We start from the raw sequence: 16,055 nt of genomic DNA on the forward strand, positions 1-16,055 counted from the left end.
CTTCACTGTGCTGCGCAGTAGCTTATGCCTCCACTGAAAAAATGTATGGGCTGGCGGGGGTGGGGTGTGTGTGGGTTAAAACTAAAAAACCGAATTAGAGAAAAAAAAAAAAATAAAGCCAGTGGATGGAGAGTCCATAGTTTTTCCATGAACTTTCAGCCTTGCTCTCAAAGGGAACGGGTAAGAGACTCAGACAAGGCAAAGCCGTTTCCCATCTTCCTGTACATCTTGTTGTTAAAAACAAACCGCGAGGCGCGCCCACCTCCGTGTGAACGGCTTCGCGTGCGGGAAGCTGTGCCGAGAGAAAAGGGCAGCTCTAACCTCAAAAGAAAAGGAAAAAAAAAAAGCCATTTCTAAACACCTGACACAATTCATCTCTGGGGAACTTCACTTCCCGGCAGCAGGAAGGCGGGAAGTCTCCAGAAGTACTTTTTGTCTCTGTGAGGCGGGCGCCGGTAAACACCGGGTACTCCAGTTTCCCGCCGGCGGCGCGGCGGGGGGAACCTGCGGCCCTGCCTAATGCAATCGGACAGGGCAGGGTAGGGCCCCAACCCGCTGGACACAGCAACCGCCACCGCCGCCATTGCCCCACTCCTGCCCGCTCCCCCCGTCACGTAGTGGTACAGCCCTCCCCCCGTGCGCACGCGCCCAGGGGCCCTTCCCCCGCCACTTGTTTTGGAGGCGCGCGTGGTCCTCTCCGATTGGGCGCCGCGTCGTGCTCCGCCCCAGCCCTGCCGCGGTGAGGGTTGCGCGCGCGCGCGGACTACAGCTCCCGGGATGCCGCGCGGCTGCCGGAGGAGCGGGCGCTTCGGCGGGCCAGCGGGCGGGCGGGTGGCGCCGGCAGAGGCTGCGCGAGAGGAGCGTGTGCGCGCGCCGGTGCTGGGGCGGCAGCGCGCGGGCAGGTTGAGGTGAGCGCGGCGCCCCCGCTCGACGGCTGCCGCCGCAGGCAGGAGCGGCCGCGGCGGGAGGAGACGCTGACACCGCTGCCGACCCTCAGTTCGTCCGTCTCCTTCCTGTGGCGGCGGCGGCTGCTGCTGCGCAGCGGGGCGAGGCGAGGCGAGGGCCGCCCTCCCCCGTCAGCCGCGGCGGGCGGAGCGGCGGCAGCAGCAGAAGCAGCAGCAGCATGAGCGGCGGCGGTGCCGTCCGGAGCAGAGCGGCGAGGGCACGGTCGGCAGCGCGGCTGCTGGTGGTGCTCGGCTGCGTCCTAACAGCGGAGGCCCAGGTGGGAACCAGCGGCAGCTGGGATGATGCGGCGGGGTCCCCTCGTGGCGGGGGCGGGAAGAGAGTGGTGGCTGGGCAGGGGTACCCCCCTGGCTTTGGATAGGGCTGTGGACTGCTGCCTGAGGGGAAGGGTCCTCCCTGTCGCGGGCTGGAGGAGGCGGTGAGGGCGCTTTCGGAGGGTCTTGTGCAGCCCGCCTGGCGGCGAAGTCTGCGGATCTCTGGCTGAGGTCTGTAGCCCACGTCCTTCCGATTCGATACTCTGCGGTTGCTGCTTGCCGGGATCCAGCCCGGGGCCGGGCGGTTGGGCGCCTCCGGTCCGTGGGGCCCCCCTGCAAGAGCGAGGAGGGAAGTTGTTTGACCTGGGAACCATTGGTAGTGCCCCTGTACCGGTGCAGCTGCACAGAGGAGCTGTTTAAGCCAGGTAACGCTGTTTGCTGTCTGTAGGATGTTGTGTTGAGGAGCTCCGGGCCGGACCGTACCCTTGGCTTTAGGCAGGAGCTTCGGTGTCCTGAAGTTGATGAGAAGCCATATGTTCGAATGGTAGTATCAGTGCCCGGGCTTGGCTTGTCTTTAGGTCGTGTCTGTTTGCCCACGTTGCAGAGAAGGATGAGAATGCTTCTTCTTTCTGTGAACTGTGAAACTGTGAACAGCTTCAGAAGGACATGTGTTGGGAATTTGCTATTCATCAGCAGTATGACTATGACTGAAGTAACAGCTGGTGTCAAGTAGGGAAGGATTTCAGCCAGGCTAAAGACATAAGAGTGAGTTTGTATGGAAGTACGATGTTTTTTGGATCTGGTTGTTATTTTTATTGTGTTTTCTCAATTTCTGCTTTGTATAATATTGTAAGTGACCATCCGAGGCAATGACTAGAATAGTCAGGTTTAGACAGCTGTTATTGCAGGGTTTTGTTATTGTACGCTGAGGTTTTCTCTGGTTTAAAAATCCCTTAATTTTAGCAGCTATTTTAGCATAACTGAATGCTAATTAAATTTGCATTCTAAAAGCAGCCATTAACAGGCTGGCATGGTTTTCATATGACACTTGGCAAAGAGATTGGTTGTTGCCATTTCATAAAATTGTTACCATGTTGTTTTCAGAGTTTAAATACCTAGAGTGTGACATATGCAGGGAAAAGGTAAGCTGACCCTTAGTTCTTGGAGTCATGTTACCTGTAGCTTTTCTCTAGTTCTGCAGCTATGGCAAAGTAAAACATTAAGGAAGAAAACAAAGCATCCCAGGTGGTCTTCTAATTGTTGAAGCAATTAAAGTACAACAGCCTGATAACACTAATAAGGTTGTTTGTATGAATAGACTGCTTGTTAGTATGTGCATTTATTCAAGCTCTTCTTAATGTTGAAGTGCTGAATATATTTCGCTTTCCAGATTTCATAAGGAGAAATTGATGCAGGTTGGACGTTGACCTTTTCTTCTGAAAGGTTGATTTATCTTGGAGAAGATAAGTTAGAAGTTTAACATCTCTAGTACAGCTCTGGTACCTGTAGAAGAACTAAACTAGGTTTGATAATACATGGAAATACTTTGATAGGGAAATACTTTGATTGGAAATACAGAAGAAATAGCAGCTGTTTGATGTCAGATTACTTCTTCAACAGAAATTATAGCAGGGTAATGCTTTTAGAGTTCAAAGTAATTAACAGATGAAAAGAAAGCTTGATACTTGGCCATTGTAATAAAAGTTGTGATAACTTACAACACAGTTTGCCTCTGTAACTAGTGAACTAAGTTAACTAGTATAATTCAGTGAAAACAAGGGAAAATACCAATTGTGCAAATAGCAAAGTAGGTCTTGCAGTATGTAATTTTAACTGTGTAATACACTGTTCTTCTTTTGACATCTCCAGTTTGAAAAATAATTCACTGGAAGATCCAGTTGTCAACAAAAATAAAACAATTTTTTGCATGGTCTTCCATCATTTTGCAAGTGAGAGCACTGAAGACTACACCTGGACTAATAAAATGCTCTAGCTGGGGTGCTTGAAGCCTGTGTTGCTGTTTTATTAGTGTGCTATGAACTGACTCCACTGATGTGCAGTGTTGGTGTTTCATATGTGCTGTCAAACCATTTTATAAATTGTGGTTTGGTACGGATATAGCATAGTTTAATTTTAGAGTATGCCTTCCAAGGAGACATAGCTCACTATACATAAAATAGCAAAAGCAAACCGTTCCGGTTTTGAAAAAGTTGCGAGAAGGAAATAGAGAATTTTATTTGCTTGCTCTTGTTACTCTGAATTATTTTTTCTCTTAATAGTTTCTTAAACCGGTTCTAGTTTTTGTTGAGGGTTTACTTCTGAAATTTCATAATGTTTGAAGTAAACTGTACTGCATTTTGGAAGATGTTCTTCAAATTGAGATTTTTTTTTTTCAGAAATTTCTGACAGAGGTGTGACCTCCATTAGTTTGCCGTCTTAGTTCAATAAAGACTGCAGCTTTTTATTTGTCCATGGGGCTTTGACACTGAGTGTAACTACTGCTTGTTTATTTGGAACATTCCCCTGAAAAAGCATTTTCAGTTTTGTGTAGACAGTAAAAATATTTTTATAAGCAGTGGATAACTTCATGAAGTGGTCATCAAAATAGTTTCTTATTCTTTATCTTCTGAGTCCAAAGAAAATTTCTTGAATCTTTCCTACTGCTTTCAACTTAAAAAATTGTTGCTCTTCACGTAAGGTTTGTCCTGTTCATACAGTTTGAACAAAATGTTCAGAGTTATCTTTTTGCCCCTTTATATTATAAAGAAATGTGCTGCTGTTTGATTTGTGCTACGGTGTTACATGTAAACACTGCAAAACTTAATTTTTACCTATGTGTGATGGATAAGAAAATTTGAAATTTTTAATGAAATCATTATAGATCAACATGCATGGGGGGTTTATTGCTGTAAATATCAATAACAACAAGTTTTGTCTTCTGACTTTGAAGTTGGCAGTCATCTAGGCTGTGAGCTATCTTGGCTTTGTGAAAAATGTGTAATCCTGCATAGGCTCTTTCGTAGCTGTTCACCCAGGTTTGAAGTTACATAACACTAACAAGGGAAGCATAACACCATGGAAGACTTCGGGTAAAGTAACTTCCCTTAAATGAGTTTTACTTCATTGCTGTGTCTACTCTGCAGAATTGTGTGAGCCTGTTTAGTGCCTCAGGAAAAGAAGGATCTACATTAGGTGAATTTTCTACTTAAATGCTTTATTGCCGTACCCTCACCTCTTTATTCGCAGAGGGAGTTGCAGGAAATCCATTTTCCAGTCCTTCTTTGTGCTTCATAAAAAAGCAGAAGCCTGCAGTTTGATTTTTAGTGACTTTTTTTACATCAAGCTTGGTTATATAAGGGTATCTGTTCTGTAAAGTAGTGGAGTGATTTATCATGCATAAAACAGATTAGATGATTTCGTAATCTCATGTGTGTGAAATCTGTGGAGAAAAAAAAGCCTCAAAATATTTTTCATCTCCTTTTGTACATAACCTTTTAATAGCTAGAAGTTCTTCTAAGCCCGTGCGAGATGTAAGATGTATGGGCTTTCCTATTTTATATGTTTTCTAAGCCATTATGTATGCCCATGAATTCCTGTCTGGCTAAATAATAGTAGTAGTAAACAGCAGTGTTTGGTTCCATTCCCTTAGGTATAGTCTAAAGCCTTCAATCTCATATTTGAAAGGCCTTTCAAATATGTTTGTACTTGTTTAGGAAGCTATGCTTATGAGTAGTTAGTTTAGGTTTAATGAAATTTACCATACAAATGTTTGTAGAATCACACTTGTGGTGTTTCTGCCTTTTACTAAGTTACTGTCAGGGTCTCAGCAAAAGTGTTGCTATAGCTTAGTATACTCGGTTAGTTGGGCCCATCCTCTCTGTTGAAGTTCTGCCTTCCCCTCCTGTGCTGGAAGTAGTGCTTCTGCACTTGTGTGCGCTTTGTTTCGTAGAGGTGGTCTTAAGCTAGAACAGTACCTTGAACCAGCTTGCTGTCCTGGCACAAGAGGAGGGATCACAGAATCACAGAACGGTAGGGGTTGAAGTGACCTCTGGAGATAATCTAGTCTAACCCCACTGCTAGAGCACGTTGCACAGGGTCACCTCCAGACGTTTTTTTAATATCTCCAGAGAAGGAGACTCCACAACCTCCCTGGGCAGCCTGTTTCAGTGCTCTGCCACCCTCAGAGTGAAGAAGTTTTTCCTCATGTTGAGGTGGAACTTCCTGTGCTCCAGCTTGTGCCCCTTGTCCTGTCACTGGGTGCCACTGAAAAGAGCCTGGCCCCATCCTCTTGACACCCACCCTTTAGATATTTATAAGCATTGGTAAGGTCCCCTCTGAGTCTTCTCTTCTCCAGGCTAAAGAGCCCCAGGTCTGTCAGCCTTTCCTCATAATAAAGTGCTCCAGTCCACTGATCATCTTCATACCGCTCTGCTGGAGACTCTCCAGAGGTTCCCTGTCTGTCTTGAACTTGGGGGCCTGGAACTGGACACAGCACTCCAGATGTGGCCTCACCAGGGCAGAGTAGAGGGAGAGGAGAACCTCCCTCGACCTGCTAGCCACACTCTTCTCAATGCACCCCAGGATGCCATTGGCCGCCTCGGCCACAAGGGCACATTGCTGGCCCATGGTTCACTTGTTAAGGATGGGACCTGGAAAGTTCAGACTTAGTTTCACAATAGTTTTACAGCCTTACAATATAGATGCCTGCACCTGGTTTTTCCTGCTGTTTTTTTTGTAGCATTTAACTGTGAAGTTACTAACTTCTTGGGCAAAAAAGTACCTATTCACCTTTCTCCCATGCCTCTAAAGAAACTAGCTGGGGTGTTCTTACACTTTGAAAAGAATTGTAAAAATAAGATGTCAATGCATGATTGTGGCTTTTTTTTTAGGCAATGCAACTACTGAGTGTTTGGTAGGGGAATACTTGGTATGCAACTCTTGATGCGATAGTATAGCGTGTGTTCGTAGTTTGGAAAATCTTGGTGCTTATTCCGCAGAAAATTCTACATGTTGAATCTATCAATAAATTTGAGGGTTGAAAGTGTTCATCTGGCTAACATTGATTCAGAGTTGCATTTGGAGTTGGACTTAAGGTCAAAAAAAGGGCTAAGATCCGTTATCTTCTAATTCTGAGTGTGTAAGGTATGTTGTAGAGTATTTTATGGTGAGAAATAAATTATTTGCTATGGAGCTGTATTTCACTAGTATTTCTTTTGGCTGCCATATTTTTCTCTTTAGAGGATTTTTCTGTAGTTAATATTGTATTTCTTGATTAAAAATAATTTTTTATGTGTTTTTGTTTAATAGCTCATGGGAGTCCTAGATGATTGTTTATGTGACATAGAAAGCATTGATGACTTCAATAATTTCAAGATCTTCCCCAAAATACAGAAACTGCAAGAACGTGATTACTTCAGATATTACAAGGTACAATTAGAATGTTTTTTTCCTGAATAATTTAAATAAAATCCAGAAAATATAGAGAGGATTACATATCAAATCAGCTTGTCTTTTAGAAGCCCATAGCTCTTTAATTTGGTTGTAGCAGATTTCCAGTCCCTGACAGTTATGTTGGTGATAAGTCATGTTTGCTGTGTTAATCCTGGAGTCAGTGACAGTAAATCATGACTGCTTTCGTTCAACTGATAAGTGGTAATTTTAAAGGTAGTATCTTTGTGCTGCTGCATCTAGAAAAGGATTGTGTATTAGCAGCTCTCTGACAGTGTGCAGTACTGGTCTTCTAAGAAATGTTCATAATTTGAAGTGGAACTATCGCAATGATTTCATTTTCTTAGAAGTTGCTGTCTTAGTACTGATTTTAATGTTTGCTATCTAGAGAGCCATTATTCCTTTGAAGAATAGGTTAAAATATTCAATTTTCAAGTAGTATTCCTGCTTCCCTACATTTAGCTCTTGGGCTTGACTGACTGCATTAGGCCAATGCATCTCTTTAACCTGTTAGATTTTTAGTTTGGATGCTTGGGTTTGGTTGTTGGTTGGTTTTTGTTGGTTGGTTTGTTTTTTTTTCCCCAGGATATAACAAGTCATCTAGCTGATCTAGAATCAGACAAGTATTAAACTCATGCAAGATGGGGTTATGAGTGTGGGCAAGGAAGAAAAAAAGCACAAGAATCTTCCCTTTCTAGTCTGAGCAAGTAGTAATGTGTAACTTCACCCTGAATCTCCTCCTGCTACATGATACAGTTCTAGCTTCACTTTCAGGAGAAACAAGATATGTGCAACTTCAGTGATAATACACCACATAGTAGTGGTAATTAGATTCCCCAGAGGCAACAGAAAGATACAAACCAAAGCATTTGAAGAAGAGGAGCAACAGGTATATAAAAGGTTTTAGACAACAGTAATTGCATCCTGCAAGTTTAGAGCTATCTTCATTTCAGCAGCAGTTCTGCAGATCGTACTTTAATGATGTGTTGCAATCCTACTTCATCTTTCATAACGATCTTCCTAATAGATGGGCAATTAGAAGGGCCAGTGCGCAGTCACCACACATGATTTAGTACTTCCATTTGTGACAGCGAAGAACTTGTGTTGAACAAGCAAGCTGAATAAGTTAGAATGTTATTCCCCTCTAAATAAGCAACAGAGTTTGTTTGATGTCCCTACACAGAATCATGGAAGTGCTATTAAGTGAGGGTAGACAATGATCATCTATGTCAACTACAGTGTAGCTAAATAAGCATGGGGGAGTATACTCGTTCTTGGAGTTAAAACACTCCTACTCTGAAGTAATTTAATTTATGATAGGAATTTGGATCATGAACTCTAACTACAGTCACAGTATTCCCATTGTGTTACTAGTTCAACAGCCATAAAAACTCAAAACTTTAATACTGAATGGACTAGCTAGTTTTTATTGAAAGGCCAAATAAAACTTTCTTTTTAAAGTCTTGCTGAAATTGTGCTAGGTGGTTTCTAGGTAGTGGAACACTTCTTAATGGAAGAAGTAAAGGAGTAAAAGAATATGTCTCTGTATAGTTTTATACATCAAAACACAAAACTATGGAAGCCTGATAAGGAATCTTAACTTTTAATCTGTGACAAGTATTGAATAATACTTTAAACAATAACAAGGAAATCCAATACTTCAGACCCTGAAGAATGTAGAAAGATATTCTATATAGTCAGTGCACTATTGGTATTGATTATGGTATAAGCGTACAGCCTCAGTTTGTCTCAGAAGTGTGTGTGTGTGCACGCTGGTTTTCAGTGCTCTTGAATCACTCTGGGATTAGTATATTTTGATTTGCATGTGTTCTTTCTGAATTAGTCTGCAGTTTAGACAGCAGTATTTTATTTACAGTGTTCTTCTGTGAAAGAACAACTACTGCATAGTTACTTGTATCTTTCTAAGTGTGTTAGCATTTTTTATTTTTAGAGTTTACTTTGAAGAAGGTTGTAGTCTGACAATGTTAGCTAGTCTTTTTTTTTCATAGAAGTTAGTGGGAGGGGCATGTTTTATGTAATAGGTCTCGTTGTGAAGGTGAAGTAAAATGTAATGGTTTTTTGTGCTTTATTTGAAAAAAGATGATGAGTGAGCAAGTACAAAAAACTCAAAAATTTTACATATTTTTTTTCCTGTGGATGGTGTTTGTGGGTTGAATAGAGGAAACAAGGGGGAGAAAACAACCTAAAATCTCTGCTTTTAATGTATCTGTGCTAACATGGCTTGAACTATAGCTAGAAGATCGTTGTCATCCCTTTTAAGGAGTCGTACCATCTGCATAATGTCTTGTTCGTGTTTTTTTTTTTTAACTGAGGAATCTCTTTAACGTTTTCAGGTTGAATTTATAGTTCCCAGTCATGCTGAATAAGTACATCAAAATGGAAACCTGGAAACAGTCTTTCCTTCAGATGTTGTATAGCAGTTAGCTTTGTATGTGTGTTTTGAAAATACAGAAAGAACTTGCTTGCTGAAAGGTTTGGTAGAGGAATTTAGTATAAGGGTCAGTTGAGCAGTCAAACATTGTTTTGTTCTTTGGGGATCTTTTGTGGTATTGACAGAACATTTGAAGAGGAAATTTTTCTTGCTTTGCTTGAATTTGGGTACATGGTGCCTCAGAACAATTTATTTTTCAAGCATTAAAGGTTGGGTTTTTATTTCTGGTACATAGTTTTGATTTTTCTTAGCTGTCAAAATTAAGAGAATACACTGGAGAAAGAGTAAAATCTGGCTATAACTCATCTGAGGTTCTTCATATTGTGCCTGCCTTTGTATCAGAGGTGTATTAATCTAGTTTTCCTTATGCTTAGTATATTATGTATCATGCTGGGGAAAAAATTGAATTTGATTATTTTTTTTATTGGTGAGGCTCTGGTTTGACAATTCAGTGAATGTAGCCACTGGGTTTCTATTACTGTATTCCCCTGCAAAAAAACAGGCCACTTAAAGCAAATCACTGATCCGGTGTAAATGTACTCTGCCAGTTAAATCTGTTCAAAGCATAAAGGGTTTTTTTAATGGAATAGTTGTTCAAGATGGCTCAGTGATTTCAGTTTTTTTCCAAATTGAAAGATTGAGTAGTATGCTGCTTTTATTGTATCAGGAACCCTTCAGGTACCACACGTGGTGGGCTCCAGGTTCATCAGAGCATGGGACTTAGAGCTCAGTTGCTGATTCTTTGCCTAAGGGGCTGCTCTGGCACTACTGTACTAGTTGTTTAAGCTTTGTTTCCTGTTTATGTTTCTCCTTATGTAAAGTGAAAGTATAGGATATAGATTGCATGAATTAGAAAAATGTTTCTACATATAAGAGGAAAACATGGCTTTCTGAAGACTAAATTGACAAAGTGTTTAGTCTCAATCTTTTAACCTGTAGGTATAGCAAGAATGCTGTTCTTTATAGTGTGTGACTATACAGCTTTACTGTACAGCTTGTATGCATTTTTTTCTCCAATCGGCTAGCATAAGGATTAGTTTTCTGACTTAAGATTTATAGATTTAAATAATTTTTACGAGCACATTTATAAATGTTATATTTTTGTGTTGACACTGCTCTAGGGCCTGATGTCATCCTTGGTGTATTAGGCTTACTTTTACAGTGAATTTTATAGAGCTCTCGCTGTGTCTTGCTACAGAATCAAATTCAGTATCTGCAACAGTTTCAAATAAGTGACACGTCAAATCAGTCAAGATGTAGTTTGTTGGATGTAAGTAGTGACTTCAGTTGACTATCCTTATGAATAGTATTTGTCAGCTGAAGAAAACTAGTACAAGCTGTGTTAAAGGAAAACAAAGTATAAGAATGAAAGTAATTTTTGTCCTGTGTGTGGTTTTGTGTTGTGTTTTTTTTATTTGAAAGTTTTAAAACTGACTTTTTATTTGGAAAATAGTGGTTACTACTAAGGATAAATGCTTTGTAGTTTATTTTAATGTTAGATTTCAAAGATGGTGTGCTTCTGCAGTGTTTTTGGTTGATCCTGCAGGAAAGCCTTTAGACTAGTCTTCAGTTTAGGAGTGACAAGGTCAAAGTGTTTTTTATCACTAATGTTTGTTATTATGTATAAGGCTAATGTAAAGGAAAGCTGGGTTTTGTTTTGGTTATATGTGGTACTCCCTGCCTTTATTGTGCCATTTGATGACAAATAGGAGCACTAATCATCATAGGATTTGCTGGTAATGTTTCTGAAGTGATTTCTCTTCATTACTTATATTTGTACTATATAAGCTCTCTAATTTGAGTCCATTATGATACTCATTCTTCTTTGACTAGCTATGATGTATAGTAATGATTGCCTGGTTTTATTGCTTGAAATCTGAAATCATCCAAGCACTTACTTGAGTTAGTAAACTTATGCACTAGTCTGTCCTTCATCAAATGTATTTTCTTGAGCAGTATATACAAGTACAGCTGATTGTAAATATAACCATTTTAGAGTTGCATATGTCTGATTTGCCTTCTTTTTAGTAGTTTATTTACTGCTTTGAAGTTATATTAGTGGTAAGAGATTTAATTTGTGCTTTAATATGCTGTGTGTTTGTGTCCACTGGAGACCATTATCACTACCAGTTCCACTGCAGCAAGCTTCTGTTCATATGCTCAGAGGGAGAATAGTTAAAAGAAACCAACCAACTGACAAAACCCCCACGAACTTAAAGTACTAGATTTACCCCTTTTTCCTTGTATCCTTTCCTTTAATTTGAAAGGATTTCCTGATACTGAGAGCTCTTTCTTTTAAAGTTGCCTTATGTAAGTGTTGATTGTAAACTTTTGGTTTTGTATGTTCAGGTCAACCTGAAGAGACCGTGCCCATTCTGGGCTGATGATGGCCATTGTTCTATCAAAGATTGTCATGTAGAGCCTTGTCCTGAGGTATGGATCAAATAATATAAAATAGAAAAAGATTATTTTGTTAAAAAGTTTGCTAATTTCTAGTGACTAGTACTATACTAACAATATTTACTAATAAGAACTTAAATACAAGAGTGACAATAAAATTATTTTCCATTTCAAAAGCAGAAATACAACCAAAGTATTTTAAGATCTTAGTCATTTTACCAGTAAAACAAAAAACTTCAAGTCTCTTCTAAGCTCTGGCACCGTTTTGGATATAACATTGAGATGGTAAAGGAGCAAGTTAATTATTTAAAACCAAGTTTGCTTTGACCTCTATAGGAATGATATTTAATTTGTAGATTTTTAATCAAGCACAATCATTTCTTTGAACAGTGTGAAAACTGTGATTTATTTCTTTTTTTTTTAGAGTAAAATACCTGTTGGAATTAAGGCTGGGAGCTCTAATAAAGTAAGTAGTCATTTATGTTCTAAGTTGTTTTTTTTTTTTTTAATCTTAACATTACACTAGCTGTGTGACTTTTTGTTACAAACCTTTAGTCTTGGCACAGTGATGAAATTGTTAACTGATGTTATGTATGTATGTAACCATTCCTGTATGTGGCTTTACATTTTTACTTTTATGTATAATAGTATTTCGAACGTAGATGATACTGTCATGTCATTCTGAGTCTGTCATAGCTGGAGAGCTGGTGCAGACTGGATCAAGGAGTGACCAGGGACAGCAGTACATGGCCACAGAATGCCTGATGCAAAATTCTTTGTTCATTTTCTGAGTACAGGCCACCTTCTATACAGCCATACGCTGAGATGCACAGATGCAGTAGCAGTGCAGCCTTTTGTCAGAATCATAAATAACCACAATCTCTAATATTAAAAGAATCTTGAAAGTTTACATGTAGTTTTGCAATGTCTGCTCTTGAGTAGGTCATTAGTCTGGGGATGATTTGGTCATTAGTCTAAAGACAATGTAGGCTAAAGTGGTCAGTGCAAGCTTAAGTAAAGCTCAGTCTGTGCTATTGGCTTTTGCTTGCTTCTCTCCAAGCCATCCTTCCTAAATCACCAAGTGATCTCAGCAAAGCCAAAAAAGAGGGTATATACACCTAGAAAAGAGGTCAGAGCAGAAAGACAACCCTCCCCCACCTCCAAGTCCCAGACCCAGTGCCCAAGAATAAGGATTTTAGCAGTTGATGGGATGATGGTGCCCAAATGAGAGCTCTTCCTGTTGAGTGCCTTGGCTGTGTTGTAGACTCATACTTATTCTTGCTTAACTACCGTATCTCCGTCTTCTCCAGTACTTTCCACCTTGCTGGGCAGCCATAGCTGCTGCTTGCCTCACCTGAGTGTAGTTCACCATATCATAAATTACCATTGGCATTAGGTTTAGACTTCATGCCAGGAAAGGTTATCAAAGATATCTGAGAGCAATACTTCATTGTGAATTGATGACTTCTGTGTCCTGCTGTTGTGAGCAGGGCAGGCAAGTCATCCAAGCTTTAGCTGAAGAGGAAGTCTTGTCCTCTTTATACATATATTGTTAAGCTCAATCTGAAGTAAAGTATGTCTCTTCATTTAAAGGTTTCTGGTGATCAGAGAAGAATCATCTTTCTCACTGACATGTCCTAAATGTCAGTCACCATTTTGGCACAAGCTGTTCTTTCAAGCTTGATTGTAGAAAAACTGTCTCCTGGAATACCGTAATTCCTTCTAAAGAGGCATTTTAAGACTTTAAACACTGTTTTAGAAAGGATTCTTCTAGTAGGCATTTAAGCTTCCTGATTGATTAATCTTGAGAGCCATAAGCAAGATGCTAATTAGTAGCCAGAGAGTATGCTGTTCTTAAGATACCTCACATGAGCATATTGAATTGGACTTTGGAAGAGAAAAATCAGCCACCTTTTGCTTTCACCACAATAAAGAAACTGGGATAGCTCCTTTTGGGAAGCTGTCATATGCTGGTGTGTTTGCTACAGTAGTTTCCTCTGAATTGCCTTGTAGGTTGTTGCAACCAGCTACAGTACTGAAAGTTGGGCAAATCTGCAGTAGAACAGAGACACCAATACCTGCTGCTTCACTGTCAGAAAACAAAATATTTCTGCAGGAAAATTGTCATCAGGACTGACATAAATCTTGCCTACACCATTTTGTTACTTCTTATGATTCAGTTAAAGATCTTTCTTGGAGCCAATTAAAAATTTACAATCTCATTTAATATCCCTTTTAAGGAAACATCAAACTTACCTTAGTATGAATGTTTTGTTTCAAGGACTATGCAAGTCTGTGCTATTAGCCTGTCCTTGGTCCATTTGGGAAAGTCCTGCATCTTGTGGATTATCCTTAAAGTATTGGTTTCAAACAAACAAACAAAACCTCTGGGGACATGCATGTCCATTTTCTCTCTTTCATCCTGATAGTGTCTGCCTTGTAAAGGTGAAAACAACCAAAAGCATCTTTTTCTCTTGAGTAGATATACTCAGGGTAGGATCCCGTGGAGACGTTTTCTGTGGTCTAAGTGCTTGGCGTCTGTGCCGTTTCCTCTTGCCCTTTTCTCCTAATGTAGATGAGCTTGTAAACTTCTAGCTTTATTTAGGCTTTCGTGGGGGATTTTTTTTGTTTATTCGCTGAACCATAGAGAGAACCATTCTTTTGAAAGAGCATCTAGCTGCATAGACCAGGGTTACACTTTCACAGCTTCCCCACAGAAGTGCAGTTAGCAGTAGAGGATCTCTTTTTTTAATACTTGGCACCAACATAAGGTTTTTGAAACAGTGCTGGAGAGCCACAAAGTAGTTTCCCTTTCTATAGTCCTGTTTCATTTGAGTGAAGATATGTTGGGGGCCTAGACAGTGAAGAACTGTCATGACAGCTGCTATATTAGTCTTTGAAGCAAGGGACAGGATGCAGTAACTCAAGGTTACAACATTTAACTTAATATTGTACTTCATGCCCACCTTTTTTTCTGGTTTCTTCCAGAAACTGCTCTCAGGAGATCCTGCTTTGGTAGGAACAGATACTTTGTCCTGATCTAGTCACTGATCCAATAGCTGTTGCTGTTAAACACTGGAGAATAGTGAAGCCTGGAAGCATTGAATGTTCATTCTGTTTGAAACCTTAAATTTAGTTTTATATCCTTGGAGGATTTTTTTCACTTCAGGGTAGGGTTTGGTTTGCAAACATGCAGAATGTTTGCTTCAGCATCTCAGTATGTCATTTAATCAGCAGTATCTGTTTCATTCTAGGTCGAATCCGTTCCTTGTTCAGATTTTTCCATTTAACAACTATATGATGCTCAAGAATGAGCCAGGATTTACCCACACCTGGCAAATCCAAGAAAACTGAGTGGGAAGTTCCTTTTAGAGTAAATAGTTGTTATGGGCAAGGCCCCTAATAAGGTTTAAATTACTTGTTCTTTGGTCTTCAGTAGGTTCTACTCTTTTTCCTTTTATTGGTTCTGGCAAATGCATTTTTAAAGCAAGTCATCTTGCTTACTCATCTGAACACTATTAATTCAATTCTTTCTTTTTTTGACAAGTATTGTGATACATATTCTGGTGGTACTTTGCCTCTGGCATCTTGACCACGTCTGTCCTCAGAAATGAACTATTGTTTTTCTTTTAAAATTTATCGATTTGTTATTGTTGTCTGCTGTCTCTGAAGGTTGACCAAAGCCTTTAGCTTATCTTTTTATTTTGAGCTGGTTTTGGATAATCCTTCATGCCCATATGTATGTACCCTGAAGTGAAGGGAAGCCAGCAGTTTCGCTTTGTGAGCTATCAGTTACTTAACATCAAACAGTTTTCTGTATTTCTTAAGGACTGCAATAAGGTAGAAATATGTGTAAACCTAAGGCTTAGTCTACAAAAGAAAACACACATACACCCCCCCCCCCAACTGCAATATGGACATTGGGTTTGTTTATCTTTTAAGAGAGCACTCACACTATTTATTATGTTCCAAAACTGCTAGAAGGGTTTTTTGAGCTTTAGGCTGACAGACTTAGCAAATTCCCTGCTGACATAACCATATTATTGTAGAATAGTAGAATTTCAACTTTAATTCTTCAAATGTTTTCCTCAGAAGTATTCTAATAGTGAGTCTATTTTAGTGGATTACTTTTTTAAAAATACTGTAGAATCAGAGTTCAGCTTAAATACTTCAATTCTGATTTTAAAATAATCAAAATTTGAGTTCATCTTGAAAAGCCTCTCTTCCAGATGTAGGAATGTCTAAAACATGTCAGTGAATAAATTGAATGAAACAGGAGGGGAAAATGGCCAAAATCGATACATTTCCTACTGAAATGATCAGTGAAACCTGGGTATGATTATGCTTGCAAAATACAAGGTATGATTATAGGTATGACACTGCTTGTCTTCCAAGGTTGTTTTACAAGAATGTAAATAAGTATCTGAAACAGTTCAGAACTCCATTTAATTTAAACAAACAGGGGAAAAAAAATCAAAACAAACAAAATTTTGACATTTGAGCTGAATTGTCTGTGGTAGTTATATCTGCAGAGTGAA

At 39.9% G+C, this 16,055-nt stretch overlaps 1 protein-coding gene across 1 annotated transcript in view; it reads left to right on the top strand.

The window, feature by feature from the left end:
- The first annotated feature begins 1,123 nt into the window (after window positions 1-1,123).
- Window positions 1,124-16,055, top strand: part of ERO1B (endoplasmic reticulum oxidoreductase 1 beta) — a 28,570-nt gene continuing 13,638 nt past the window's right edge. The window contains exons 1-4 of the mRNA XM_086482340.1: window positions 1,124-1,222; window positions 6,525-6,644; window positions 11,467-11,550; window positions 11,942-11,983. Coding sequence (XP_086338466.1) covers window positions 1,124-1,222; window positions 6,525-6,644; window positions 11,467-11,550; window positions 11,942-11,983 — 345 coding nt within the window. The remainder of the gene's footprint in view (window positions 1,223-6,524; window positions 6,645-11,466; window positions 11,551-11,941; window positions 11,984-16,055) is intronic.

This window comes from Leptosomus discolor, chromosome 2 (genome assembly GCF_034619465.1).
Source record: "Leptosomus discolor isolate bLepDis1 chromosome 2, bLepDis1.hap2, whole genome shotgun sequence".
NCBI lineage: Eukaryota > Metazoa > Chordata > Aves > Leptosomiformes > Leptosomidae > Leptosomus > Leptosomus discolor.